Here is a 27813-nt window from a genome sequence, read left to right as displayed (position 1 = left end):
CAAATAGAGTAACTACAAAAAAGCAAAACCACTTGGGAAAATCTGAACATATTCGTATTTATTCAAGGACACTCATAATTTTAATCTAAATTGGCAAAACAGTGTTTCAAAAGAGAGAAGGTCTTAGGTTTGAAAACTAAAGTTGAAGGGCACTCAGGTGTGTTCTAGGACAGGTGCACGCAGAAAGCTGCTGTAAAGGGATGAACTATGGGTTCACTGGGACTCCACCATTGCCGGGACTTTGAGTCCCGTTTCCTGCCATTGTGGAGTCTTTATGTTCACATCTGGGAAGTAGAGCTTTAAAAAACTCTGAAGCAAAATACGTAAAACTACACACATTTTAATAACTTATTAATATTAAACCTTTGCTCTTTATGCAGGAAGTGAAATGACAGCGCTTTAAACACTGGAAGAAAAAAAGGGAGGGAGGGGTTTAATTTTAAAACACCAAGAGAAATCTGCTCAGAGTTCATGGTAATCTCCCTAAGGCCCTATTTCCTCTGCTGGGATTTAAATGTATCACAGAAACTCAAGGTATTCAAAGGAGTAACCGCTACTACACAATAAAAAAGAACAGCTTTCAAAAATAGCATGTGAGAAACCAGGTTCCCCCGCCCCCTCGCACAGTCGCATAGCCTCAAAAAAGAAAAACAAACAAACAAGTAAAAACGTGAAATTTGTATAGTAGACTCATAAATGCACATACTCAAAATAAGTTTCAGAAGAGGAGAAATCATAACGAGATACATGAAACTAAGGGATGCCCGCCTCCAGAATGAAATGCAACCAGAACAAAGTCTAAATCATTCCAAAGTAAGCCAAACAAAGCCAAATAAAGTCACCTGGCCCCACCCAAGGAGCATATTAGGATATAAACTTACTGGATTCTCCTAAAAACAAAGGCAATGGGACCAGCCATGAGTCCTAACTGAATTATATATAGTTTCATCTATTTTTGAGATGGCACTCTGTCTTACTCCATGTTAGAGCTAGCAACGCTCTGGTACAATCTGCTGAGTTGTTTACACAAACTCTGCTCCAATACTCTTCAAATCATCTCTGAGAATTTTAGTGAAATGTACAGTTATAGCCACCACTACCATTCTTTCAACATCAGAATCTATTTATGACATTTTAACTCTTATACAAAAGACCTATACAAAAAATAAGGTTTTTGGTAACAAAGATGAAATGTTTTCTTTTAGGAGTTTTAGAATTCCGGCAGATTTATTCATAAAATCTCTGGGTTATTCTTTTCTCCCTAAACCAACTCCCACCACCACGTCACCCCTGTGTTTGTCATCTCCTGGCCACTCAGCTTAAAAACCTTAAAAGCATCTATCATTCATCCCTCCCTTTATTTCAACAATTTTCTCCTCTGCATTCTCACTGCCATCACTTTTTAATAATCTGACTCAACCTCATTAGCGAGATAATACACTAACCTCTTAAGTTGTCTCCCTGCCTCCAGTGGTAATGAAGGCATTTTGAAAATAAATGCTTTGCATAAATAAAAGGCAGGGAACAATTCACTTGTCTAGGTAACCTGAAAGTACCAGACTTTCAAAAATAGACGATGGGGTGGGATCTGGCTTTGAGAAGACAAAATACATGTCAAGAAGGGCATGTCTTTAAAGTTCATGTAACTCACATGTAACTCACGCCTACGATATTCACTAAGACCCCTGACTCTGGGCATAGCTATTCTTTTACTAGCAGTTTCCAGTGTTAGTTAACTGAAAGTTTTATTTATGTAAACCAAGACTTTTAAAAATGGTGCTCAATAAATTGTTATACATAATTATTATTATTTTGAAGCCAAATTTTCTCCAGATACAGATAATTACAAAAGACCAATCACATACTTTTGGGGTCATTAGAAGGTGTTAACTAAATCACTGTACTTCTCAACCACCCACACCCATGGTGAAAATAAAAACTGATGAAAGATCCCTACCTTACATGAGAAATTTTTGAAAAAAAAATTATCAGTATCAGGATACAAGTCTAAGATGGGAGCAGGATACTGCTGTGCTCGCTCATTCTGGACTTTAAGAGAAGACATTTACCTGTAGATCAGGCACAGCTTATGTACTATTGTCTCAGGGGACCCCACTCTGCTTTGACAAAGATAGTAATAAAATATGAAGTAAAAGGAAGACTTGTGACATACCACTCTACCCAGATCAAACCAGGGAGCTCCAGAGAGAAGGAGGGAGACTGGGAGGGAAGGGGGGAGGGAAGGAGGGAGGGAAGGGGGGAGGGGCACAAAATGCAGGGGACATTTTTGATTAAACTGACTTGGGTTCATCAAGAACAAATGGTGGTTTTCATGTCCCTGGGTTGCTAATATTTCCATTAGTGATAAATCTCAGTTTAAAAAGCACAGGGTGCTTACTCAGTTACTTTTTAGTACACAGATGTAAACCTGGAGTGTCAGAAGTGACTGGAGTCCTCAAATACAGGCCATCAGGGTCGTCCTTACACCAGCATGAAATTAAAACCAACTGCTGATTGTTTTGGTTCAGACAATGGTCTCCACTGGGTTCCCATTGATCCAGTGGGGAAAGGCATTAGACTTTGCATTACAAAGATAAGATTTCATTGTCCTGCGGCTTCCTTTTTGTTTCTTTTTCCTACCTCCCACTTTATACCAGGTGGTCATAAAGATACCCAGTATATGTACTTCTCAACTTTTCAAGATAAACCTTTCTCCTTCTCCCAAAACTTCCCTACACTCAAATATGTCAAAGTACCAAACTGATCCCACAGCAGGGAGAGGGAGCCCTCTGCAATCTCGGAGAAGTTAGAGACAGACTCCACAAGAAGACCTGTGGCTCTCCCATAACCTGCATAATAAAGCTATGGACTCAATCATGCAACTCCAAATCCCTAAGTATGTTCAAAAGCAAATGGCACCCAGGGCGCCGGGGTGGCTCAGTTGGTTAAGTGTCCAGCTTTGGCTGGGTCACAATCTCATGGTTCCTGAGTTCGAGCCCCGCGTTGGGATCTGTGCTGACAGCTCAAGAGCCTGGAGCCTGCTTCAGATTCTATGTCTCCCTCTCTCTCTCTGCCCCTCCCCCACTCAAGCTCTGTCTGTCTGTCTGTCTCTCTCTCTCAAAAAATGAATAAACATTAAAAAAAAAAAAAAGGCAAATTGCACCCAAAAATGGGAGGGAAACCATTGCTGGAGACGTCATTACTGAAGGGCATACGCGAGCCAGAACTTTGACAAAGATTTAGTCCTGTTTGCCATTCACCATCATCATTAGAACAGGTATCCAGGCCAAAATATATTACTTTATCACAATAAAGTCATCATTCCTACCATATGAGTCATCATAAGCTGCTCATTTTGTTTCTGGGAGGGAAAAAAAAAGGGCAAATGATTTAAACGACTCCCAGCTAATCATTTTTATAATAATCTGATCTAAATATTTAGCCATAATATTATTTACTATCTTTCTGGTCTAATAATCAGGTGCTATATAAATCTGAGAACTCTAGGAAATTAGCTATCAATAACTGAATGCTAAAAATTATATATTTAATTTTTGAATTAATGTTCTCACATGCACTGAACAGGGACAAAATGCACAAATGTATGCACGCAGATTCCACTGCACAGGACCACTGCTCTGAACACTTAAAAAATTCAAACGATAGCTTGATAATGAAATAAAGTGAAAAGGCACACACACCACAATTTAACATTGGATAAAATTTAGGTCCTGTAGAAGGAGACAACAATAGTACCTGACAGCTTTTTTTTTTTTTTCTTAAATAGAATGCATTATGAAGAAAAGTGGTTGAGAAAGCTTAGTCACTTTTTTGTAGCTTAAAGCTTTTTTTTCCCCCTCTTTTATTCCAGGCTTAAACAAAGTTCAGTGGGGCATCAAACTGCCTGTTTTAAATTACAGTCTGTATTTTAAAATAGAATGCATGCACGGCGTGTTCCTGAAGCTAGGGGGTGGGAGTGTTATTCACGGAAAATTGAAGGCTTGTTGAGTCAATAATCTTCTTTCACACAGTAACAATTTTCAGCTAAAATTTCTTGACCCAAACAAAAGAAAACAAGACCATTCAGTTATTTTACAACGATTTAGAGAAAGAAGGCAAAAGAAAAAGATGAGGAAGAGAGAGACACTTCTAAAACCCTACATTGTGAGGGAAGAATAAAAAATTTTGCTCTCTACATGTATTTATTTCCTCTCCCAAGCTGATGGTTAATATCAAAAATAGTTACTTCCATTCGAAACGAAAAATAAAAGCAATTAACCAGTCCACAAACGCTACTATGAGCTCCTGCTGGTTATAGAGCTCTTATTATATAACCTACATGTATGCCTTCAGTTACCTACAAAGAGGAAATTTGTAAATTAAAATCTATTTCCCACCTAACTTGGCTAGCACAAAGTAAAACGCATTCAACCCCTTACGCTGGCCATGGCTGCAGAACTGGGGGAAGCCCACTGACCCCTCTGGGTACCAGCACCCTGAAGAAAGGAGGAAGGAGGCTTTCTAGTTCAACACACCTGCCTTCGGCAGGCTCGAATGAGAAAAGGTACCTTTGCATGTCAGTCCTGGTATAAAAACTAAAATTAAAACCCGAAGTTGTTGTGCGGCTTGGCTTGACCACCTGTCCTACCCAAGCCCCCATGCAAGAATTTCCCACACGCCGTTTTTCTGTGCTTTATACTGAAGACAAACACGACTGCTCTTCCCCTTGTGCACAGAGACAGCTCATCTGTCGGAGAGGCTCATGTGTCCAGGTGTGGTTCGGTGGCTCTTTGTGGACACACCTGGGAGTTGCATGCGCCCAGCCTGTGGGGCCACAGAGAAGGCTCCACAGCCTCCCCCAGGTCATCTGAAGAGCAGCAAGCTGGCTCAAAACCTTCCCGTCGCCAATTTGTTAGGGCAAATCCTGTATGCTGACTTTTCTATCAGCCAGGAACATCTGCATTTTTCATCCCTTACTTAATGAGCCTCATTTATCAACTATAGATCATAGTTATCTTTCTATTATCAAAACCAATATCCTGCAAATCAGTTATGTTTCAGTCTCTCTTCATCTCCAATTTTGTCCAGTGTCTATTTTTTATAGTACTCTTTCATTAATTTTTTTAGAACTGACAGTCCCATAAAATGGGTTGAAATTCATTTCCCCCATACTTTAAATGGAAACCTTTAGAATGTTATGTGAACAAGTTTGCAGGGGGTATGCTTACAGTGTTTTTAAAAGTTAAACGAATCTTTTAAAATAACATATTGCCACTAAGCAAATATCTCAGCTATAATAAATTTAGAATTATCCACTTATTTCAACAGGGCTGAAGATCTCAATTTAGAAACACTTTGCACACAAACACTTCAGTTATTTAAAAGCAAACTCTAGTTCTTTTTAAATATTAATTTATTCAAACTTTCCATATATTTAACCTGCTTTTACCTGGAAGAAATCCAAACTGGTGAGGTTTTATTGGGTATTCATTTACAGAACAAACATTTAAGTGGAAGATTGTTTTGAAAGAAGGAGAAACCTACTTTCCCGCTTCCTACTACTTCTTGCCTTGTTCAAGTATTATCCTCTATTTTCAAAATGACTGCCAATATCACAAATGTAGTCTAAGGGATAAAATTATAGAACATCACATCTTAAAGAAATGAGCCATGTTGGAAAATAACGTTTGTCAAAGTCACTACCACTTTTCCTAAATTCGAACTTTCAAGTAAGGTCTTCACGTGTTTCTCTCAACCTTAATCCAAAAAGAATTAAGGTCTCCATATGGAATAGACCAGTTACTAAAATTACATTTGAGAAGATGGTAAATCCTACGTAAGAATTCCAACTATTGCGTGTTCCACTTAAAACTTTGCCAAGACATCAAAATGTGTCTGTACCTTCAGTTTGGAAACTATGCCACTGATGAAGGGGTATCTTCAGATACTCTACCTGACAAGGCTCCATCCATCACAGAACTTCCTGCTCCCTTCCATGACTGCTCACCTATCACCTCTTCCCTAACTCCCCAACTCCACGGACTCTACTAACATTTAGAAACACTCACAAACAGCTGATGTCACCAGCTACACACAGGAATTATCAGTGCTTCAATACTGAAATAAAGTGACAACAACTTACAATTTTTTAAATGTTCAGAATGATTTGAGAAGGATCAATCAACGGAAGACAGCTATACTCTTAACCTTTTACTGAAACCCATTTAAATCGAGTTCAAGATACAAGTAAAAAAAGTTTGGGAAGAGTTCATTCAGCAGCCAAACATGTAATTCTAACCTGGTAGATTTCAACTTTTGCAAAAACCTGCCACCCAACAGGTTAAGAACACTTTAACAATTTGTGTTTTCAATTGGGTTGAAAACTTAGTGAAAAGCAAAACCCAGTTAAAAAACGCTTCACCTAGCTTTTTCTAACAGTTTCCGATTGTTCACAGAAACTGTGTTATCAAATCTACAACACTTAAAATGTCCCTATTAACATATCATCAATATTCATATATGCTGCCAAAGTACACGACCTTTTACCACTATCCAAGACCTTTTACCACTATCCAACGTAAGTGCCATTAAAGATTTAAAAAACAAACACACACAGAGTATTCTTTTTCAGGGAAGGCAGATCATTGTAGGCTCTGTTGCTAATACCTAACCCCCAAAGAATATTCTTGGTAATAACAGTTTTCCAACCATCCCCTTTCAGGCTTCCAATATCCTGTTTAACACCCTCCATTTCAAAGAAAAACCGGCATTTACTACCTCCTTCCTTTCACAAAGGGCCAAAAGACATATGTTTTATCTAAACCTCGATATTCCCTTCTAATTGCAAACTTCAACAAAGGTGCCATAAGCAATGTTCCACGCGACACTTAGGGTTTTTTACTAAACTCTGAAAGATACAAAAATCCCTTTTTAGGTCGACCTCTTTAGATATTTCCTATTTAAAGAAGAAAGGGTCAGAAGGAGATTTTTAATGACCTGATGGGCCTTCTCAAAGTCTGTTAGAATGGGGCTGATCTTATTCTGCATCTGAGGCAAACCGAATAATGGGCCTACTATCTGAAACACAAACTGGTGGGAGGCCTCTGCGAAGAAGAAACCAGATCATGACTGCCAACCTAAGGAGAAGGACAGCTCTTCAGATCCCTGGAGGGGAAAACGCTGTTTACTTGGAAGGAGAAAATCAAACCTTTTGTTTGTTTACTTCCCTGTATCCATGTTTATACACATTTTATTAACAACATATCTGTGCCGCACTTACTGAAATTATTATCGTTCCCGTCAATTTATTTATTTTTACAATTAAAAAACCTGTATTACTAAGAAAAGAATGTTTTCACACTATTTTTAGCTCAGTTATCCAAAAGTGCCCACTTCTTCTCTAGAAGCTTAAGGCTACCAGGTTCAAGTCAAATGTCATTTTATAATAAAACAGTTTTAAGGAAAAACCCACCCTGCTAATACAGATACCTCATTATAATTCTTTAGTCTCAGGAGCATCAGAGAACATAGGCTCTACTGATATCAATTTGATACCTTGGAAAAAATCCCTTAAGCAATGAAAACAAAATTCTGAAACTGGAGGAAGAACGTGGTTGGAAGTTTTTACCTAAAATCTTATTAGGAAAATACTACTGAATAAACATCATAAATACTCTGAAAAGATCCTATTCTAACAGGGGAGCCAAGACAGCTATAAAAATAAGTGTAATAAAAAGATAAACAGTAAATGGCACAAGCAATGAAAATGTAACAAAAGACAACAAAAAAAAGTGTATTAAATAATATTTGGAGGGGTTATCTTAAAATAGACATTGAGATCTACTCAATGTTTATAAAATAAAGCGTTAGTAAGTTGTAGCATTTTTCTGGCCTTCCACTGTGTATTCTGCTTAAATGCTGGCTTCCTTTCATATCAATATTAGAGGTGGAAAAACTACCCAATGTGCTCAAATTTTAAGTGATAATATTCCAAGGAGAGAGAGTTCTGCAAGCTACTTTTAATATCTACTAGATGCTAAGAATTGTTAATAATGGTAATATCAAGGTATGGAAGCTAATGCAACTCAATGGGGAAAGGCTGTTGATTAAGAGGGAGAGCAGTGAGTGGACATTATTAAGAAAGATTTGTTCTGAGCTTAGGTCTGAGGGAATTAAGTGATAAGTAAATATCACTGGTCATGGCCCCAAGACAACAAGAGGACAAGTATTAATTTATGAGGTATTTGCTTTACCGTGGATGATCTCAGGATCTAAGTCAGCTGGAAAACATAACTGCGTTAGCTCCTGAAGATCACCAAGAATTTAATGACATGCAAATACAGACAGATACCAGTTCAAACAACGGTGGGAGGACAACTTACTGAGATATCAAATTACAGATCTAGCATAAGGATACTGGAAATACCTTGGTTTCTCATAATGGAAACTGAACTGCATAACAAACATGCTAAAGAAAAGATCACACGTACAGAAAATATTACAAAATCTATCCCAATATAATCAGAAAGATTAAGAAAGGACTACTGGAGAAGTTCCTTCTTAATAGTCACATATATAATAATCGAAGACTGAACAATCATACGGTAGAATCCTATACCACATTTTTTAAAATGTAAAGGGAAGACCCACAACTTAGTTCCAAATTATAAGCTACAGGTTACACATACGATGGGTTGCCTTTAAAAGACAAGATTTGTATCACTGACACATGAATCAAAAATGCAGCATAAATCTACAAATTACCCAACAGCAAATTCAGATATAATCACAATATAGTTTCACGGTACCTACAGTATCAACTTAGCCAAGTGGGAGAACTAAACTACTTAAAAGAGGTAATACTAAAAATACATGATATTAGAGCCATGGAGAATACCAACAAATCTTGCCCCCAAACTGTGATGACCTTAATTGTGTATAACATAGCTAAACACGCGTTAGTCAAGCCTGTACACAAACTTTCTACACAAACGATGCCTGTTAAAAGAAAAGTGGCATGCTAAAATCCATTTAAATAGAGCCAATTTTCGTTTTGACAGGTTGGCAGCAGGTGCGGGAGGGTGGTGGCTAGGTACACCAGCTGATCTATGGTTTGTCCTTCATTCAGTAACTGACACTTCCATATACTCGCCACAAAACCAGTAAAGTTTGTTCTCTAAAAAAAAGCTTAGTGAAATGTTATTGCATCAATCAGCATCTTATTTACCTGTGAGTTAGTTACAAAAACTGAAAGAAAATACCAAACGGGGCATTTCTTTCTCTCTCTCTCTCTCTCTCTCTCTCTCTCTCTCTCTCTCTTTTTGTTAGCACGTAAGAAAATTTGTGTCATAAACAACTAACTGTAAATCCTCTTACAAATTAGACACGGAAAAGATGGAGGAAGAAAGCAAGTCATTAAAAGTATTCAAATAGAACAATTCAGAAAAACTTGGAACTATTGATGAACAGATCGGTTCACTTCCCGAAATGCTGTCAGCCCCCTTTTCAACACTCAGCTTAAAAAGCACCGTCCCAAAGCGCGACTCTTCCATCGGGTTTTCTGGGACTTCGGCATTTCATTCCCTCCCTAACGGTGCTGCAGAGCCAGCTGAGCGTTGACACCCCCTTTCCGTGCAGAGCCACAAAAAGCAGCAGAGCCTAGTAAACGACTCCGAAGTTCCAGTGGATACAAAGAAAGCAGCACGCCACCAACTGTTCTTCTAACTACGTAAAAAAAATCTGTATCGATTTATAGCAGCCTTTCCAACCTGCAGCACAGCACACATCACATCACCAGCCAGGGGCACCCCTACGAAGCTGGGTTTCTCTAAAAACAATAAAAAGCTGGGGGAGGGAAAAAAGTGGAATTCGTTGTCCATCTGCTTCCCGTGAGTCCACTGAAATTTCCGAAAACCGCAAGCTAATTTCCAAATATCCAGCAAACATTACGTTTGTCAGCGCTGCTCCCCTGCATGCGTACACACGCGTACATGCTCACCAAGCTCAGGCGTCCGCTAAAGAAGAAAAGCTTACAACGCAAGACGCAGAACCCATCACCTCTCCTTCTTTCGAAAACCTAGTAACTAGACAGTGAGCACCCCGGCGTCGACTAGAAGATGACCACAACCGATTTCACCCACCTCCCATCACGGATGTAAAAGCTAAGACATTACGTCAAAAACATGTTCATCGGCTTCAGAGATACTCTACACCCTGTGGCCAGCACTTACCTTCTTCTCTAAGGCTGCACATGACTTAAAGACGGGTAGAGCATGCATGGCAAATGTCATGTAGAACGCTGATTACAAATGCTAGTCCTCGAACGCTTACAAGTAATATAATATTACTTAATGCAAAACATTGGAAATTCAAATTAAAATCCTGGCTAGCCTGAACTCCCATCTTAAATGAAACTTAACAAAAATGAAGCAATAATAATTCTTCAAATCAAAATATTTTAATAAAAAAGAAATATAAAAACTGATTTGCACAGATGTACTCTTTTAGTTTATAAGGAAAACCTCATTTGAATTAGGCTATCGTCCATTAAAAACAAAACAAAACAAAACAAAACAAAAAAACAAGTTCTTTACAGGCATCAACAATTCCCTATAATCTGGCCACTACCCTAATCAATATATATCTCCATCCCCATACTGTATTTGCTGGTGGAAATAAAGTCTGCCTTTTCCAAATTTAAACTAAAATGCTTTCTTTTGGGTAGAAAAGGATTGGGTGATTTCTCATTACATCTAGCCCCAGAAGCTGGGATGCTACCACTGGATGCTTTATCTCGTTCATCATCTGTGATCATTTGCCAAGTGGGAATTTCTTCACGTTTAACTCTTGTACAGACACCTCTGTTCTGTATCACTACAGAAAGCAACAGGCTAGGCAAAGCACAACTGTACAAGAGAAACACCTTTCTGCCACAAAACCCATCAGCTGAGTAATAAACCTTGCAAATGGACCCAGAGATACTTCCAGATGAAAGAGACCTATCCAGAATAAAGCCCTAAAAAATTAATAAACCACAAATACATCTGACATCTAGAAAGTTCTCCCCTGAGTCTTAATATAAAGTAGAACAAGCAAAAGTAACAGGTCTTTTTAAAAATCTTTAACTCATTACATTTCTAAATCAGCACATTAATGTCTTACTGGTAAACTTGATGGTCTTTCTTGTTGTATTAAGTTCAAGTCTTCGTGGTTAGGTTTTCCAGGAGCCAAAGGAGGTTGAGACCTAGTTCCATAGCCTTCCTGAGACATGTCCTAAACAAACACAAATATAAAGCACTTCATAAATATCTCAATGAAGTTGTAACCAAAATGAAGCAAAGGCTTATCGCAAACTATCAATTTACATTACATTTAAGCAGACACAGAAATATGTTCTAGCTATCATGTAACTTTATCAAAAGTAGAAGCAAATGACAAAGCAGTGAATCGTCAAGAGCAAAAAACATTATATACACATATGTATACATATACGTGTGTGTATACATATATGTATATATACACACACAACTAAATTTATCATGACCATACGCCATATTTGAGTTTTGCAGGAAGGTAACAGTCAGTAAAAGATGGAGAAGGAGGTAAGCTACGACCAAACTCTCTTTAAACCAGAGCAAACCAAAAGTTCGTGTTATTGTTTAATTCTGATTTGAGCTGAGCTGCCTTTAGCGTTACCTTGAAAATGTTAATATAATTAATGAACACTTTATTATCAACGGACTTTTAGTACGTCCTCTCAATAACCCACAAAACAACACCATTATTAAGCTCACGGTATCCTGGGGTTTCTACAAAACCAATAAACGCTCATGTACAGAATTCCATATGTTCACGTGGCATAGTTTCCAGAGAAGCACCATCAAGAATAAAACAGCAGTAGGGAAACAAAACACACCCAGAAAACCTGCTGAGGTCTGAGAAACTTATCATTAACATGGCCTTTCTGGCATCCTGTTGAACACTTTTCCAGGAGGTATTCAGCATGGTTTCAGTGTTCTACTGAAATACTATTGTAGAAACCAAATACCACGCCACACCAAACTCACTGTACACCCAATCTCGAGCTGTTTAACTATGTCTACTCAGCTACTAAACATCCTACCACCATTTGCACCCCAAGGCAAACAGCAGCACAGAATGAGAAATACTTATTACAGCATGTCTTAATTGGCGCTGAAAGCTGAAAAACCAGTTTCTGATGGGACAGGGAAAAAAGAATGGAAAATACCACTTAAAAGTAAAATTCTCTCCCTTTCCCTGTCAGTGTTCGTATTAAAGAAACATTACATACAACTTCTACTTCTCCTGTTAAATCCTCAAAATACTACTTTAAAAATTAATGTTTATTAGTTGAAACCCTATAAAAAGCTTCTGCTTCCCCACCCCTTTCTCACACACTATACGCTTAAAATTACATGGTTTCTTAAGCCAAGAAACTTTGGACCAATAGCTAGTACTACAAAGTATACAAACTGTACAAACCAGATTTAAGTAGCCAAGCACTGGTTTTAAACAGGCTCTGTGGTAAGAGCATGCCTACAATACAGCATTGCCCAAGCAACCCTTCTGTCCTTTAAATAAATCTACACACACACACACACACACACACACGCACACACACACACACGCACACGCGCACACACACACAATTAATCAAAATATCTAACCTCTAAAAGGAATGCATTATGCCCAGTCAGTACTATGCTTTTGTAAGAGAGTTAAATCCCAGTTGTCCAGGTTTTAATCTGGTAACAGTGAGGTGAGGCCTCAGTGAGCACATGCCATCCAGGACACCCAAAAGGGTCTCTTCAATCTGGCTGCCAGCAGAGGGGAACAATTGGGCTGTGGGGGACAAAAGCCAAGGCTGAAAGATTATTACCGCTCTCGCTGCCCACCCCCCTGCCCCCAGCACCGGCTCTTCCGGACCCCAGACCTCCACTTGTCACACAGACATCCCACTGGGTGCCCTGCAGGCGCCTTTAGATGAACAGCAAGGATTTCAAATCAAGTGGGGCACAAGGCCTCCATTCAGGGCCTTCACCCTGTTACAAAAAACCCCACAAAGGTGCTGGACAGCCTCACAATGGGCAAACAAATGAGCAGACCCCCCCCCCCCAGTTCCTCAAATACACGCGTGTGCGCACACACACTTTATGGGCAGTGCTCAGACACTTTTTTCTTTTTTTTTAGTAAACTTCAGTTAAGAAACAGGAACAGGCTCACATGCCCTATGCTTATTAGCCTTTTAAATTTTTTTTATTTTCTCTTTGTAGCTAAATGAACTGATTTTTAAAAGAGTTGAAAGAGACCATTACAGCGGTAATGAATACACATTTCAATTTCGATACTGTCCCCTCTAAAATAAGCAGCACTGAACTAATAGACTAGGAAAGCTATCAGAAAATTTTACTATGGCCTTGCATTTCACTTTTTAAGGCTTTAAAAGTTCAAAATAATTAGATCCCACCAAAGTCTCAAACACTATTCCTAACCACAAGAGGCTTTCAATTATTAAATTCAGTTGGAAATAAAACTGAAACAAAATTTAGTGAGAATGGCTGAAATGGGAACTTGTTCTGCCTCAATTTGTGTTGAAACATAAGGATTAATTTAACTGAGGAAACATCCAGAAAAGGTACCAAGGTTTAACCTAAAACAATCATCATCTGTATATAAATCAGCCTGGGACTATAAAGTCTACATTTGGCAGCTTTAATAAAGATAGAAAGGCTATATTCCATAACAAACCTGAGCTTTTTCCCCTTCAGAGCTATATTTATTTTCTAGTATGTACTTATTTTCACCTCAAGAAGAGTAGTAGTAATGAGTAATTTAATAGACAATATAAGAGGGCAATGTCAGTATCAGGAAATAATGTATTCAGCATTACATTTTATAAACAAATGACAAGATACAACCTTACATTTAAAAAAACTTTTTTTAATGTTTACTTTTTTTGAGAGAGAGAGACTAGAGCACGAGCAGGGGAGGGGCAGAGAGAGAGGGAGACACAGAATCCAAAGGAGGCTCCAAGCTCTGAGCTGTCAGCACAGAACTAGATGCGGGGCTCGAACCCACAGACTGTGAGATCATGACCTGGGCAGAAGTCGGACACTTAACCGACTGAGCCACCCAGGCGCCCCACATTTTTAACACATCACTGCCATCTCTGGTTATTTACAAATCTGAACCTGTGCACGCTAGTTTACACACATATTATTCTGCATTCATCTGCCGTGCATATGCAAGGCCATGGCCATTTAAAAGAGTTATCTCACTCTAATAATTCTGCAATGCAAAAGAACCACATGTGCGGAATGTGGTTTACCCTTTCAGAGTTCTTTATCAATATTATTTTTCTTCGTCACACCCACAAACTTTTACCCATTGATGGATTCTGGTTTTAACCCTCTTTATGTTATGAGTCAAAGAGTCGAAGGTAAAAAGGAGACTGACTCAGGAAACAACAAAGGTTTGTGAAAAGAGCTTGCGGGTAGGGGCACGCACGCATCTGTTCCACAAGTGTTCACCTAGGTATTTAACAGACGTGGTAGGCGTCTGCTGAATGCCCAGGAGAGAACACGCCTTTTGCTGGGTACTTAACATCTTACAGTGTGAACACGAGCAGGTACAAAACACTCGTGTCCCACTTACATTGTAAGGAAGGATAAGATCACAACTATCACGTGGGTGTCCCGTAGAGGCCAAGAGCCCAAGTGCTCCTGTCTTCTTTTATGATGAAATGAATTAAGTACTAATGGCAACACAAGACTTGAAAGAAAATGTAGAATAAAATGTCAAGGACTCTTTAAAAAAATAAAAAAGGGAAAATATTCCCATGGTATGAGTTCAAAAGATACAAGGTGATAAACAATGAAAAGAATGACTGTCTCCTCCACAGGATGCCCTCCACAAGGTTATCCTTCCACAACCACTCAATGCATTACCAAGTGTAAATGTGAACTTAAATCCTTTCTCCTTTGTTTCTCCTATACACAGCATGTTTTTGGTACCTTAACAATAGACCATACAGCTCATTCCATATCTGCACCTAAATGTCTATTCTTTGTGTCCTGCTACAGAGTACCGCATTATTTGTCAGAACTGTGACTTATTTAAGCAGTCCCCTACCGATGGACAGTTAGGTTGCTCCCAATCTTTCCCCACCTCATACAACACAATGATAAAATCCATGTGCGTTCATCTTCGTGTGAAGTATTTCTGTGGCATAAATCTGCACGAGGAGCATTTCTGCCAGACGGTTGGTACCTTTAAATTTTTGACAGAATCTAACAAAGTGCTCTTAACAAAGGGACTCTCGGTCTACATTCAAGGCCATCGTTTTGGAACAGAATGAAGCTTCACTAAAAATGTTGATCTTAACTCTCGATATGCCTAAAGCCATTATAAACAGCAGGAGAGCAGGGGCAGGGGGAGTGGTAGGAGGACTGGGAGACAGTAACACAAAGGAGAACAAAAACCCAAGAGCATGTAGAATAGAAACCAAAGGAAGATGGAGAAGTAGACGGGGTGAAGGGTCCTACACACACCGACAAATGGTATACAGGGTGGGGGAGGATGAGGCCAGGAGCCAGTGGAAACCGGTCTAGAAACCATGGTGACTTTGGGTGACTTAAGGAAGATTTCTCCAATAATCGCATGAAGTCCAGGTGTGTTACCAAGAACAAAGATGGCCACTTACTACTACTGCAATAATCCAGAGTGAGATGACAGGATTTGAATGGTATCGTAACGTCCTGCAACATCTAGGTCAGAATAAGTTTCCTGCTCCTTTTTTCTCCCTGCTTTTGGAACTGCCACCATCAATTCCAACTGCTAACGGGGAAAAGAAATGGCATATAAGACACTGTCGTGGGAGGGAAGAAGGACTGGGGCTCCTCCACAGGGTGCACGTCTGATGGCCACACAGGGTTACCAGTCACACGAAATCACGACTCGGATCAAGAAACTTAGCATGCCATTGACCTCCCTAAGTTTTAGCGTATAGGTAAAAAAATTTAACATATCCTTTCCCAAAAGAAAGCAATATAAGGCTATAAAACACCCACTTCATAATGGGTGTTCACGATCACCCCCTCCGCCAACCCAGGAACACGCTGAAGGAAGTACAAAGACAGCTGACATTTGCAGGCAGGGCTCTGTGACAGGTTCTGTGTGCTGCCCACCTTTACAATAAACCCCCGAGATAGTCCCTTCCACCATCTTGTTTTTACCAGGAGGAAACAAAACCTTAAGTGACTTGCACAGCTAACATCTAAGCACTGGATAGTGTCTCCATGTCATGGACAAATCATTTCTTTCCTAAGCGTCCTCCGGAGGCCACTGGAAACCTCACACGCTATCACATACTAAGTATTTAATATAATTTTAACTTTTTTAAGGTATTCCATATATTCTCCTAAACTCCCCTTTCAAAAATTATGAACCTTGCAAATTTTATATGTGGGATACTTCCAAAATACTCAATTACAATACTGTGAATAAATATTAAAATTTAAAACTTCCGCAAATTTGAATCTAAGACTACTTACTCTCTCTACCATGACCATGGAATAAAGTCCACAGGTCGACAGGAAAGACAGAAAGAGACCCGCGCCGCCTTCTCGCATTATGTTCGCGTAAAGCTCCTCGGCCAGTTCGGCCCCTCCGAAAACTGGCGTCGCTCGGATCTTTACCCCAGCTACTCCACGCTGATCCCTTGGGGTGACAATTCCTCTACTTCAAGTCCCACATATTTTAACTGCACTATGAATATCTCTACTTGAGGGTAAAGTCCCTTCCACACATCACGTCGGGAAAGGACTCTCCTCTTCGTCCTCCAACCTGATGGTCCTCTGTCCGGTCACCGCCCCATCTACAGGGGACTTCTCAGAGCCATCCCACATACCTTTTCATATCTTTCACTATCCACAAGCTTCAGACCCATCGAGTCACTGTCAAGGCCACAGTCTTCGTCTTCCCCCACCGACTGCCAGGCCCTGTACTTGAGCCGCTTTATATGATGGCCTGTGGCCGACTACGCCACCAGAACTGACTTGGCTAAAATTCAAATGCTCGTGGCACCCTATTGCTTGGAAAAGGCCTCAGTGCCTACAGAACGAAGCCCGCGGTCTTTGGTCTGGCACAGGAGAGTTCGGCAAACACCCTCCAGCTGGCACCCAGCTTCAGCTGGGTCTTCCCCCGGCAAGCCCGCACCTCACCCCCTCACCCCCTCGACTGTTCCCGAGCTCTCAGGATGCCACGTGTCTGCACGTGCAGCTCTTCAGTCCGTCCTGGTCCCGGAGGGGTGCCTTTCTTTCTGGATCTGCAAAGCATCTGGCTGTCCTCAAGAGCCTGCTAAAAATGAACTCCAGCATGCCCCCAAACAACGACCCTCTTCAGATGTACTCCTCCTGAAGAACTTACAATGCTTCATTTTAACCATTTGTTTGTGTATCTCGTGAGCTGCCCTCTTACTTCCTCCTGGGTTCCCAGTGCCACGTGCAGACAGGTACTCAGGAAGGGGCTGGTGAATGAATGATTGACTGAATGGCTCTGACAAGCTTACGCTTAGAATTAGACACAGCAATACAAAAATAAATGTAGGAGGACAAATACCTAAAACCGAACAAAACTTGGGCTCATGCCCAAGAATATTTATCATGGTAACAGCTACACTGCCTGGTAGAATGTGCTACAAAACACATTTTGTTGTTTGTCACTGGCAGTCTTGAATGCAGTAAAAACAATAATAATAATAATAATAACAATTGAGAGAGAGGAAAAAGACTATGGTAAGCATCAGTGGTGCCATCAAAAAAGAAAGAAAAATCAAGACATTCTATACTTCCTTAATGAACAAACCAGTAATGAAATATTCTTGCCAAAAAAAAAAAAAAATGATAATGAGTTTGATAAAGCCTATCTAACCACCAATTTATAGGAAATAAAAAGGACCAAAGAACATGCTAAACCATAGCGAATCAATCAGCAAATCTCAAACTGTAGGAACCTCTACTAGACATATGACCTACTTTCTTCAACAAATGAGTTGCAATAGTTACAAGGAGAGAGGGGAAGAGAGATGGAGATGGAGGAAAATCCTAGAGATGAGACTATATCAACCAACTCTAAGACTGGACCTTAGATCTTTATTCAAACTATCCTACAACGTAAATTAAACCTTTATTCCATTTGTGAGGCTACAGGAAAACTGGATAATTGGTATGAAAATTTGCATTTTAAATGTGATAACTGTATTATGTTGATGTTTCCTTTTTAAAGGCCTTTATCTTTCAGAGATACATACTGAAATATTTACAGATTAAACAACACACTATCTGGGACTTACTTCAAAATAACACTGAGGGTGGGGGTTGGGAGGTGAGGGAAGAGAGTATAGGTACAAAGAGACTGGACGTACAACTCTTAAAACCTGAGCAATGGGTGCACAGTGCTCCTGTCTACTCCTGTTTATGTTTATATTTTCCATTTAAATGAAAATAGAGTGAATGGCATTAAAGACCATCTGTGGGGCATCCACCTTCAAGACTACAAGAACTTCTCCCAAGAAAACCCATCAAACATAGATCATTTACTCTTTCTTAACCCCCCTCCATTTTAACCTGTTTGCTGTACCACTTAATCCTAACCCTTAGCTGTCTTTTAATCCCTCCATAATCTTAACCAAATTAACCTCACCAGTTTCGTCTTCCCTAGCTCTCCAAGGTCAAACCTGCCCAGATTGCTGACTTGGTGAGCCTTTCTCAGTTTCATCCCTTGATCAAGCTGTCCTGATCTCAGCTCCAGCTGCACCCCTGGCCCCAAACTGACACTCTGACCCTTATTTTGGTCCAGCCTCCAACACGACTTTTCCAGCCACAAACCCCTCCAAAGATCATGAACCTTCAAGTCAAAGAAACCCAAGATCAAATTCCAACTTCTAGACTATTCACTAGCTGTGTGACCCTGAACAAATTTTTCAGTTCAGTTTCCCATTCTAGAAACATCAATATTGGATTGAGCTAACCTGGGAAGGCTAAGGGTACAACGTGCCCTTGACACCGGGCTCATGTACACGAGCTGTGCAGTGCTCTGGGACTAAGGGCTGAGAGGACGTTTCACACCCGTGACAATTGGTATCTGTTTAGGATACTGGTAAGTCACGTTAATTCTCTTAAGTCCATACCAGTACTTTCCCCTGCATCGACCTTTAACCCTTGCTCCAAAAATCTTTGATAGCAGATTTAAAAATCACATGACCAAAGCTCACATGGTTTTTGACTGCTACTGATTCCGTAGGCAGATTCTCAACTTCAGGTAAGTAAAGCCACATAACCTGGAATGTGCCACACACACTGATTGAGTATAGATCCGGCTAGATTCAGAATGCTGCGCGTTTTCTACCAATTCAAAGGCATAACTATTTCCGAAACTTTAAACCATTCTGGGAAAAGGACAGGCCTATACAAGCGACTTTATATTTTCTTACTGATGTGTCTCATCATCACTGACAGCAGCATCAACACCACCGTTGTAGCCTGCTGTTGAGGAGGACGCCGCCTGGCACAAGACCCCCGTGTACCTGAGGCTGGGGCAGCCCCTGGGCTTGCAGGAAAGGGGAGCTCTGAATGGACTGGAGAACAGAGGGAACATGGCCACTAAGAGCAGCTGCCTCCCTACTCTACTTAAGCCGGAATCCTGGAGGCCATGTCCTCTGGCATGTAAGACTTTGGGAGAGCTTCTGGCCTTCTCTCGGTTTTCGCCAGAACTTCTTTCTAAACTAACAGGGGACCCAGAATGCAAAGGGGAATGTGGCTAAAATGGCATTTCCTAAAATACCAAAGAGAAATAGGAAGATACTCAACAGCTAAGGACTAAAATAATTAAGATTTTTAATAGACTAATATATTTTAAAAAATCACAAAGCCAAAGGAGACACAGTGAACGTCCAGTCATGCTTTTTGTTACACACACACACACACACACACACACGCACGGATTAAAAGAGAACTCGAGCTCTTTAACTTATTACCTAAAGAATTACCTTCCTTATCCACAAAACCAAGACATGAGGACTTACCTCCAAGAGCTGTATTAACAATTAAAGGAGAGGCTACCTTTAAGCAATTAGCACTGTGCCTGGTACATTTAAGGCTCAATAAACGTTAGCCATCGTGATTTATATTCTTTAAAACCACACTGAAGAAGGAGAAGCAAAGTTTTCATGGAACCGCGGGGGCTTTACCTTGTGACAATCGCACTGATGGTGATGAGGACAACAGCAGTAACAATTATTCGAGATTTACTATTTGCCAGACACTAAGTGCTTCATTCATCGAAAAAAAAGGGTCTTTCCGTCTGACATAAACCTCATGAAAGAAGTACTATTTTAGAGAGGAAGAAACTGAGGCACAGAGCTTGAGGAACATGCCTACGGTCAATCAGTTAGCAAGCGGTAGAAGTGGGTTGGGAACCAACATATTCCTTCCCCAGAGTCCTCACATTTAACTGCACTCCCACCCTGCTCCTCCCACAAGGGCTATTTTCTGGACGCCACCCCATAGCTGCTAGTTCTCAACCTGAGGCTGGGGTTCAGGAATCTCCATTTTTAATGCACTGCCCAAATTAGCCTGCAAAGTAAGAACTGTTGACTAAAGACAATGTAGTATTTTCATTAAAGCTTGATAATTAAGAAATTGCTACATTGTGGGTTTTAGAGTATTATGCCATCACCTAGCAGTATCCTTGGTGGAAAATTTTGCTGTGTCATTAACAAGAGCTGGTTTACCATGCCTTGATGGTTGGAAAATAGGTAGAACAGGAGTCTATCCAGCCCTTACCTATCCTGCTGTCAGGAATGGTCCTATTACTGTGACCACAGGAGCAGCTCAAAAAGGTCACCATCCACTTTGGAAAGAAGCAGAGTTGGCACGGGCCTCACATCCTCTCTGACCGCTGACTCCTACTGCCAAATCCCAAACCCCTTCCTCCCTGGGCCAGAGAGCTGACCGCTCCAGGCACACGAGCCAGAGACCTGGACATTCGGGGCTGCAACTCACATTTAGGGCCCGAGTTCTCAAGCTGGAGGGAAAGGGATTTGAAAACTCCCCTAAGACGGATTTTGTGTGGTGTATGTATTTTTCTGGGAAGAGGATCCCTAGCTTTCACCAGATTCTCAAGGACCCTCCAAAAAGCTAAAGCCTAAAAAACTAAGAGGGATAATAATATCAAAAATGGGACTCGCCAGTAATGAGAACATAATTTCATAAAGATTTAAAACCAGAGTAGCTACAATCTTTATCTAAGTTAACTGAAATAAAAGCATAATTACTAAAAATTCCCAAATACAGTTTGTGTCCAAATTGTATATGCAATAAACCTTAGGTTGCCTCTAGTCTAAAAAGTTCTCTGATCGGGACACCTTGCATTGTCAGACACAGGCTTTAATTAAAGGAGTAGCATGAGGGACGCAAACGGCGTGATCACAACCTGCTGAAACAGAATTTATGAAACCCATATGCTGTATAAACAGGTAGAGTTTGTTTTCGCCAAAGAGCGAAGGAAGGTGCCAGAAAGATCCTGCCTCATGCCTGTCTTGCCAGCTCATCCCTAAAGCTGTACAGGGAATCACTTTTAAAAAGTTCTCCCTGAAATGCCTTTGGACTAAAAGCTAAAACTACCAAAGGGCAAAAAAGAAAGAAGGCTAGAAAACAAACAAAAAGTGGGGTGCCTGGGTGGCTCAGTCAACTAAGCATCCGACTCTTGACTTCAGCTCAGGTCATGATCTCATGGTTGGAACCCTGTGTCAGGCTCTGTGCTGACCACGCAGAGCCCGCTTGGGCTTCTCTCTCTGCCCCTCCGTATCTCTCTCCCTCAAAAATAAATAAATACATATTAAAAAAAAAAAAAGAAAAAGTAACAGAAAAAACATAACAAAAGACAACAAGAGTCAGCTCTAGAGGACTTTGTGGCTGTTGTTTTGCATTGTACCGGTAACACTTTGAAAACTCAAGAAGCAAAAAGGATTCTGTTGAATTTTTTTTACCATGAGCACGTATTACTTTAATAACCTTTAAAAAGAAGTAAAATGGATCATTCATTTGGTCTATGAACTTAATTCTCTTCCCCCATTCCAGTTGTCATTTGTAGAGTCCCCTTCCTATCATCTTTACTAATCTTCAATGAAAAGTAAACAGAATTCATATGCTCCTTCTCTAAGAAATAACAAAATCATCTGAATTTTTCAGAGGTTCCCTGATAATTTTAAAAATATATATTCCAGGTAAGTATTGTTAGTGACTATAGGAAAAATTTTACCTTTAAAGAGTCAACTAAATTTCTCTTTTGAAAAAAAGAGGAAAAAGAAAACAGCAGAAATTTAGGATTACCATCAATTACATTGAAATTATAGTAAAATTTATTAAAGCAAAATTTATTTCTTAAGCCATTTACATTAAAGCAAACCTTGGGGCACCCAGCTGGCTCTGTTGGAAGAGCACAAGAGTTTTAAGTTCAAGCCCCATGTTGGGCATGGAGATTACTCAAATAAATAAAATCTTAAAAAATAAAATAAAACAAACACCTCGAATTCCCAAGGACATTCTGAGGATAATCCTCCCAATGCCTTTCTATAGAGGAAGCGAAGGTTGAGAACCACTGCTCTAAAGCAAAGATGATATTCCAAATACTTGCCAAGTGGTAAAATGGTGGGGGCCAGGGTCTTGGAGTCCCCTGCTGTGCAGGATATTAACCACAGAGCTGGAGAATCCTTGGGTCCCAGTAAAGAGAGGGAGGACCCTCTGAATGTGCTGGGCCCGGGGACTATTCCCGAACAACTCTGAACTACTGAGTTTACACAGTTGTTCTCCGAGGACAGTCCCTGGGTCAGTAGCAACAGAAGCATCATGTGGGAACTTGTCAGAAATGAAAATTATCAGGCCACACTCCAGACTGAAGAAGCAGAAACTCTGGGAGTAGGGTTCAACAACCTGTGTTTTAACAAGCCTTCCAGGGCATTCCAATGCACAATGCACTTGAAAAACACTGGGTTAACAAATGGAAAGCCCCACACCTATGGCCTTAAGGCATGAGTATCAGCCTACCTGGGGAGCAAAATGTAGCTCTATTATATATCAACAGTAGTAAAGGAGATAGTGAGCCCTTAGATTAAAGTCAAATTGAGATCAAACCCAAGCCCTACCACATTCAGGGAAAACTTGCTTGCTATATGATCTCTCAGGGTTGTTAATAAAAAATGAAATAATATCCGTGGGCCATGCAAAAATAAAAGATTGGAAAGCAGTGGCTGGTGTTTCTGCTCTCCAATGGTGCTCAAACATTAGGATGCATCAGAATAGGCTATAACGTTAAATGCAGATTCCTAGGTTCCCCAAAGACAACAGGTTCTTTAAAATGTTTATTCATTATTGAGCAAAAGAGAGCGCAAGCAGGGGAGGGGCAGAAAGAGAGGGAGACACAGAATCTGAAGCAGGCTCCGGGCTCTGAGCTGTCAGCACAGAGCCCGACGTGGGGCTGGAACCCACGAACTGAGATCGTGACCCGAGCTGAAGTCGGACACTTAGTCAACTGACCCACCCACGCACCCCGAGAACAGTTTTAAAGAGAGAACTGAGCAATACACCAGGTGACTTTTTTTAATGTTTACTTATTTTTGAGAGCAAGCGAGCAAGAGCGTGAGAGCAGGGGAGGGGCAGAGAGAGAGTGGGGGGGACAGAGGATCGAAGTGGGCTGTGCGCTGACAGCAACAGCCCAGTGTGGGGCTTGAACCCACAAACTGTGAGATCCTGACCTGAGCCGAAGTCAGACACTCAACCGAATGAGCCACCCAGGTGCCCCACCAGTTGATTCTGATGCAGATAATCCCGTTTTTCACTGTAGAAAACCGTGGCTGTACAAAGGCGGTTGTTGCCCACCGTAGTAAATTGTAAAAGTAACCCTATCATTTCAAACATCTGCAGATACTCATCTTCTGGAACACAATATCCAGAGAGCCTATTACTCTAAGATTTGTTAAATCAAAGAAATTAATGAAGGAAGAACTTTAATGCCATATATAAGTTATATTGTAGTTTATTCTCTGTACTTTAACAAACTGAAATGGGCACTGATAGACAAAAAGGCAGCTGAGAGTAGCCAAAAAAAAAAAAGAAGAAGAAGAAAAGAAAAGAAAAAGAAAGAATAGAAAAGACCCAAGAAAGAAAAATTCCCCAGTCTCCCTCACGTCAGAATTAAATTCAAGGAAAGATGACTGTGTAAAAAATAGAATGAGCCTTGACAACACTTTAGTTGCACATCCTTTTCTATCCTCAACCTCATCCCTGACTCCCGACAGAGGAGGGGTATCAGACAGAAAGGGGAAGGGCCTCACGCAGGTGCATGTGAGAGGTCTACACAATGTCCCAGTCTATGAAGGGACAGGCTTCCTCCTCCACCAGCTGAGAACGCGTGACTGGGGCAGAGAACCAGAGACCACGTCCCCAGTGCAGCCAAGGGCCAGGACATCTAGTTCAATCCCATAACTCCGTGTCTATTAGAGGAACTGATGGAGATAAGGACAGAAGGAAAAGAAAGGAAGGGGAGGAAAGGAACTTGGAAAGCTCATGAGTTAGAAACACAGGAAAGGGCATGGAATTACCTGATATTTAGACTAAATCCTACTCTTAATGTGGTTGAAGTTTTTCTTCAGCTTTTAATACAATGTCTCTTAAGTGACATAGTATTTTCCTCTTCTCTCAGTACTGCAGACGGTCAGTGGCCATCTGATTCGATCTTCCGCACATTTCTAAACATGCCCCATGGTCTGGTAAGGAGATGCCCGACAGCATATGAATGAGCCTGAAACCGGGACCAGGCTACCCCCACACTCCAAGCCAACTGCTTTCTGGGTTGTTCTTCTCAGGAGGAACCTTCCATCACCTTTCTAAGGTAAGGTGAGTATTAAAAATATTGTTATTATTGGGGCACCTGGGTGGCTCAAGCTCAGGTCACGATCTTGCGGTTCATGAGATGGAGTCTCGCTTTGGGCTCCACGCCAACAGCAAGGGATTCTCTCTCTGCCGCTCTCTTTCTCTCTCAAAATAAATAAACATCTTTTTAAAAAATACTGTTACTACTATATAATCCCTAATGTCCCAGTTTTATTTTCCTTTGATTCTGGTAACTGAAAGAAAAAAATATTTTAAAAATATTTTTAGGGCCACCTGGGTGGCTGTTGGTTAAGCATCCGACTTCGGCTCAGGTCATGATCTCACGGTTCATGAGTTCAAGCCCCGCATCAAGCTCTGTGCTGACAGCCCGGAGCCTGGAGCCTGCTTCGGATTCTGTCTCCCTCTCTCTCTGCCCCTCCCCCACTCATGCTCTGTCTCTGTCTCAGAAATAAATAAACATAAAAAATTAAAAAAATTAAAAAAAAAGAAATCAGTCTAGGACTGGGCCTTGCTCAGACCTCAAAGCAACTTAAAAGTTTTCTCCTTAGGTGCTCACGAGCTCTTTAAACTTAAAAGGAAATCCCCCCTAGCAATGGTTCAAAGCCTAAGACAACTGCAGAGAGGGTAAGCAAGACCAAAGGAGGAGATTCAAAATTCAAACATAACCCAAGGCTGCACTAGTATTCTCCTTTAAAACAGAATAATTTGTATCAACCTACATTCCAATAGTTTTTACTATCAAGTTAATTAATAGACTCCTGTGCTAATATCTATCTAAATGCTAGGCAATTAATGGCGACAAACTATAGATGTCCTTCTCTTTGCTTTTTCGTAACAAAATCCCACAAATGAGGTGAGCACTAGAGCGACTTGACACAGGGCTCGTACGAGCAATTTCCCCCCAAAAGCTGAAAAAGGAGCAGCTTATAAATTAACATTGTGTCACAGAAGTAGGAAGAAACATAGGTTAAATAATTAAATAACAATAATAATAAAGAGATATTTGTGCCACAATGGATCACTGCCACTATTCGTAATGAAACCTCGGAACTCCCTTTAAAAAGTGCCTTGAGTGGCAAGTTATTAATTCTAAACTATTTTACACTCATGCTTAAATGCTATCTTCTTTTCAAAATGATGCCCATTTGCCAAATACTTTCAAGTTTACCGTAACTCCTTTTGAAAACTGCTGACCGTGAAGATGTCTAAATAAAGCGGTATTTTAGAAAATACAATCGAAATGCTAGTACCAAAGTAGACTTAGAGTTCCACGTGGTTCGATATTTGGTAATCCAGTGTTAAAAGTTAACTGCTCAGTTTGTACTATTTTCTGTTTAAAGAAATTATTGAATAACCTTTTATTTCATTAAAAAAAATTTTTTTAATGTTTATTTATTATTGAGAGACCAAGAGACAAAGAGCATGAGCAGGGGAGGGGTAGAGAGAGGGGGAGACACAGAATCGGAAGCAGGCTCCAGGCTCTGAGCTGTCAGCATGGAGCCCGACGCGGGGCTCAAACTCACAAACTGCGAGATCATGACCTGAGCCAAAGTCAGTCGCTTAACCGACTGAGCCACCCAGGCGCCCCCCCACCTTTTATTTCATTTTTAATCAGTGAGGAAAAGCGGCCTAAGTCACCAGTTCCAGGCACAATTAACACGTTCCTTCTAAACGACCTTGACTATTTTAACCAGACTTCCAGGCTAATTCAGTTCCATTCATGGTTGGACGTTACCTCTCTTCTCACTAACAAAGAGTTGGTCCTGCCCCAAGATCATCTCTTCTCTCACCAGCAAACTCTTACTCATCCTTCAAAACTTCCTCTGAGACACCTTTTACCAGCATCCAGTCACAGCTTGAAAACGCACGTCTCCCACCGTACTGTCATTTTCTGGCCGTGCCGACCCGACCCTTCCTTCAACCAGCAGCTCCCTCAGATGAGATACGTGATTAACCGCTGAATTCCCAACATATAAAACATTCTCAGTCACAGAGGCCTTCGGTAAATGGTTTATGTTCTACTTTTTGTCTTCTTCAATTTTCCCAATAAACCAGAGGTAGAAAAGGGAAAAAAATTAAAAAGATAAAGTTGTACCTTGTATGCATTCCTAATACTCAGTATTTTTCAGGAGTCAGACAGCTCTATCAGCTAGAAGAAAAACTATACCTAAAAAGGCAAAGTGCGAAATTCTCTCACTGCTTTATACTTGGGTTTTCAAAAAGATTCATCCTGATACATTCTCTTTAAATAAACTGGAACTTATCTGAATGGAGTTACTTCCTACAAATCTTCTCTAAGGAAAGAAAAGATTGTTCTGGCTATGAAAACAACATTGTAGTTCAGAGTCACGAAAATAGAGAAAAGGTTCTGGCTGCCAAACGTCACAGTCCTAGGGATGGAGCTGAATCAACAGAAGACCACTGTCCAAGGAAAGGGGGTGGACAGTCAGGCTGGTTTCTGCACCACGCGGCTCCCTGCAGGTTACCGGATTCTTGGAACACTGCCTCTGACACCTAACAGATGCATCCAGTAGGAGCCACTGGGTGAAAGGCCCCCGAGAAGCCGGTGCCACAAGAGACAGCAGGACCGCTTTCTTCTCTAGCATCTCTCGACACTGGAGTGGGGAGGAAGAGGAATTCGAGATAAAAAGGAAAAGATTATGAGTCTACAGGTACAAGGAGGAGAAAGAAAGGTGATGAGAGTTTGCCAGGAGGGGACAGCGAACCAGGAAATAAACCGGGACATAATACTTCATGACCCGAGATTGATGAAATGGAAGGCAAGTGGAAACTTTAAAACAAAACAAAACAAAAAGTAAAAACTTTTGGCATTAAAGGAGGTTCT

General features: G+C 40.7%; 1 protein-coding gene across 13 annotated transcripts in view; it reads right to left on the bottom strand.

The window, feature by feature from the left end:
• The window catches only part of ARID1B (AT-rich interaction domain 1B), a 449892-nt gene that overhangs the window by 272739 nt on the left and 149340 nt on the right, over nt 1–27813 (bottom strand). For all 13 annotated transcript variants that reach the window (XM_043592659.1, XM_043592667.1, XM_043592660.1 and 10 more), the window contains exon 4: nt 11161–11271. In XM_043592659.1, coding sequence (XP_043448594.1) covers nt 11161–11271 — 111 coding nt within the window. The remainder of the gene's footprint in view (nt 1–11160; nt 11272–27813) is intronic.

The sequence above is a fragment of the Prionailurus bengalensis genome, chromosome B2 (assembly GCF_016509475.1).
Source record: "Prionailurus bengalensis isolate Pbe53 chromosome B2, Fcat_Pben_1.1_paternal_pri, whole genome shotgun sequence".
In the NCBI taxonomy this organism is placed as follows: domain Eukaryota; kingdom Metazoa; phylum Chordata; class Mammalia; order Carnivora; family Felidae; genus Prionailurus; species Prionailurus bengalensis.
The sequence above is the reverse complement of the archived record's forward strand: the minus strand, read 5'-3'. Positions and strand labels throughout refer to the sequence as shown.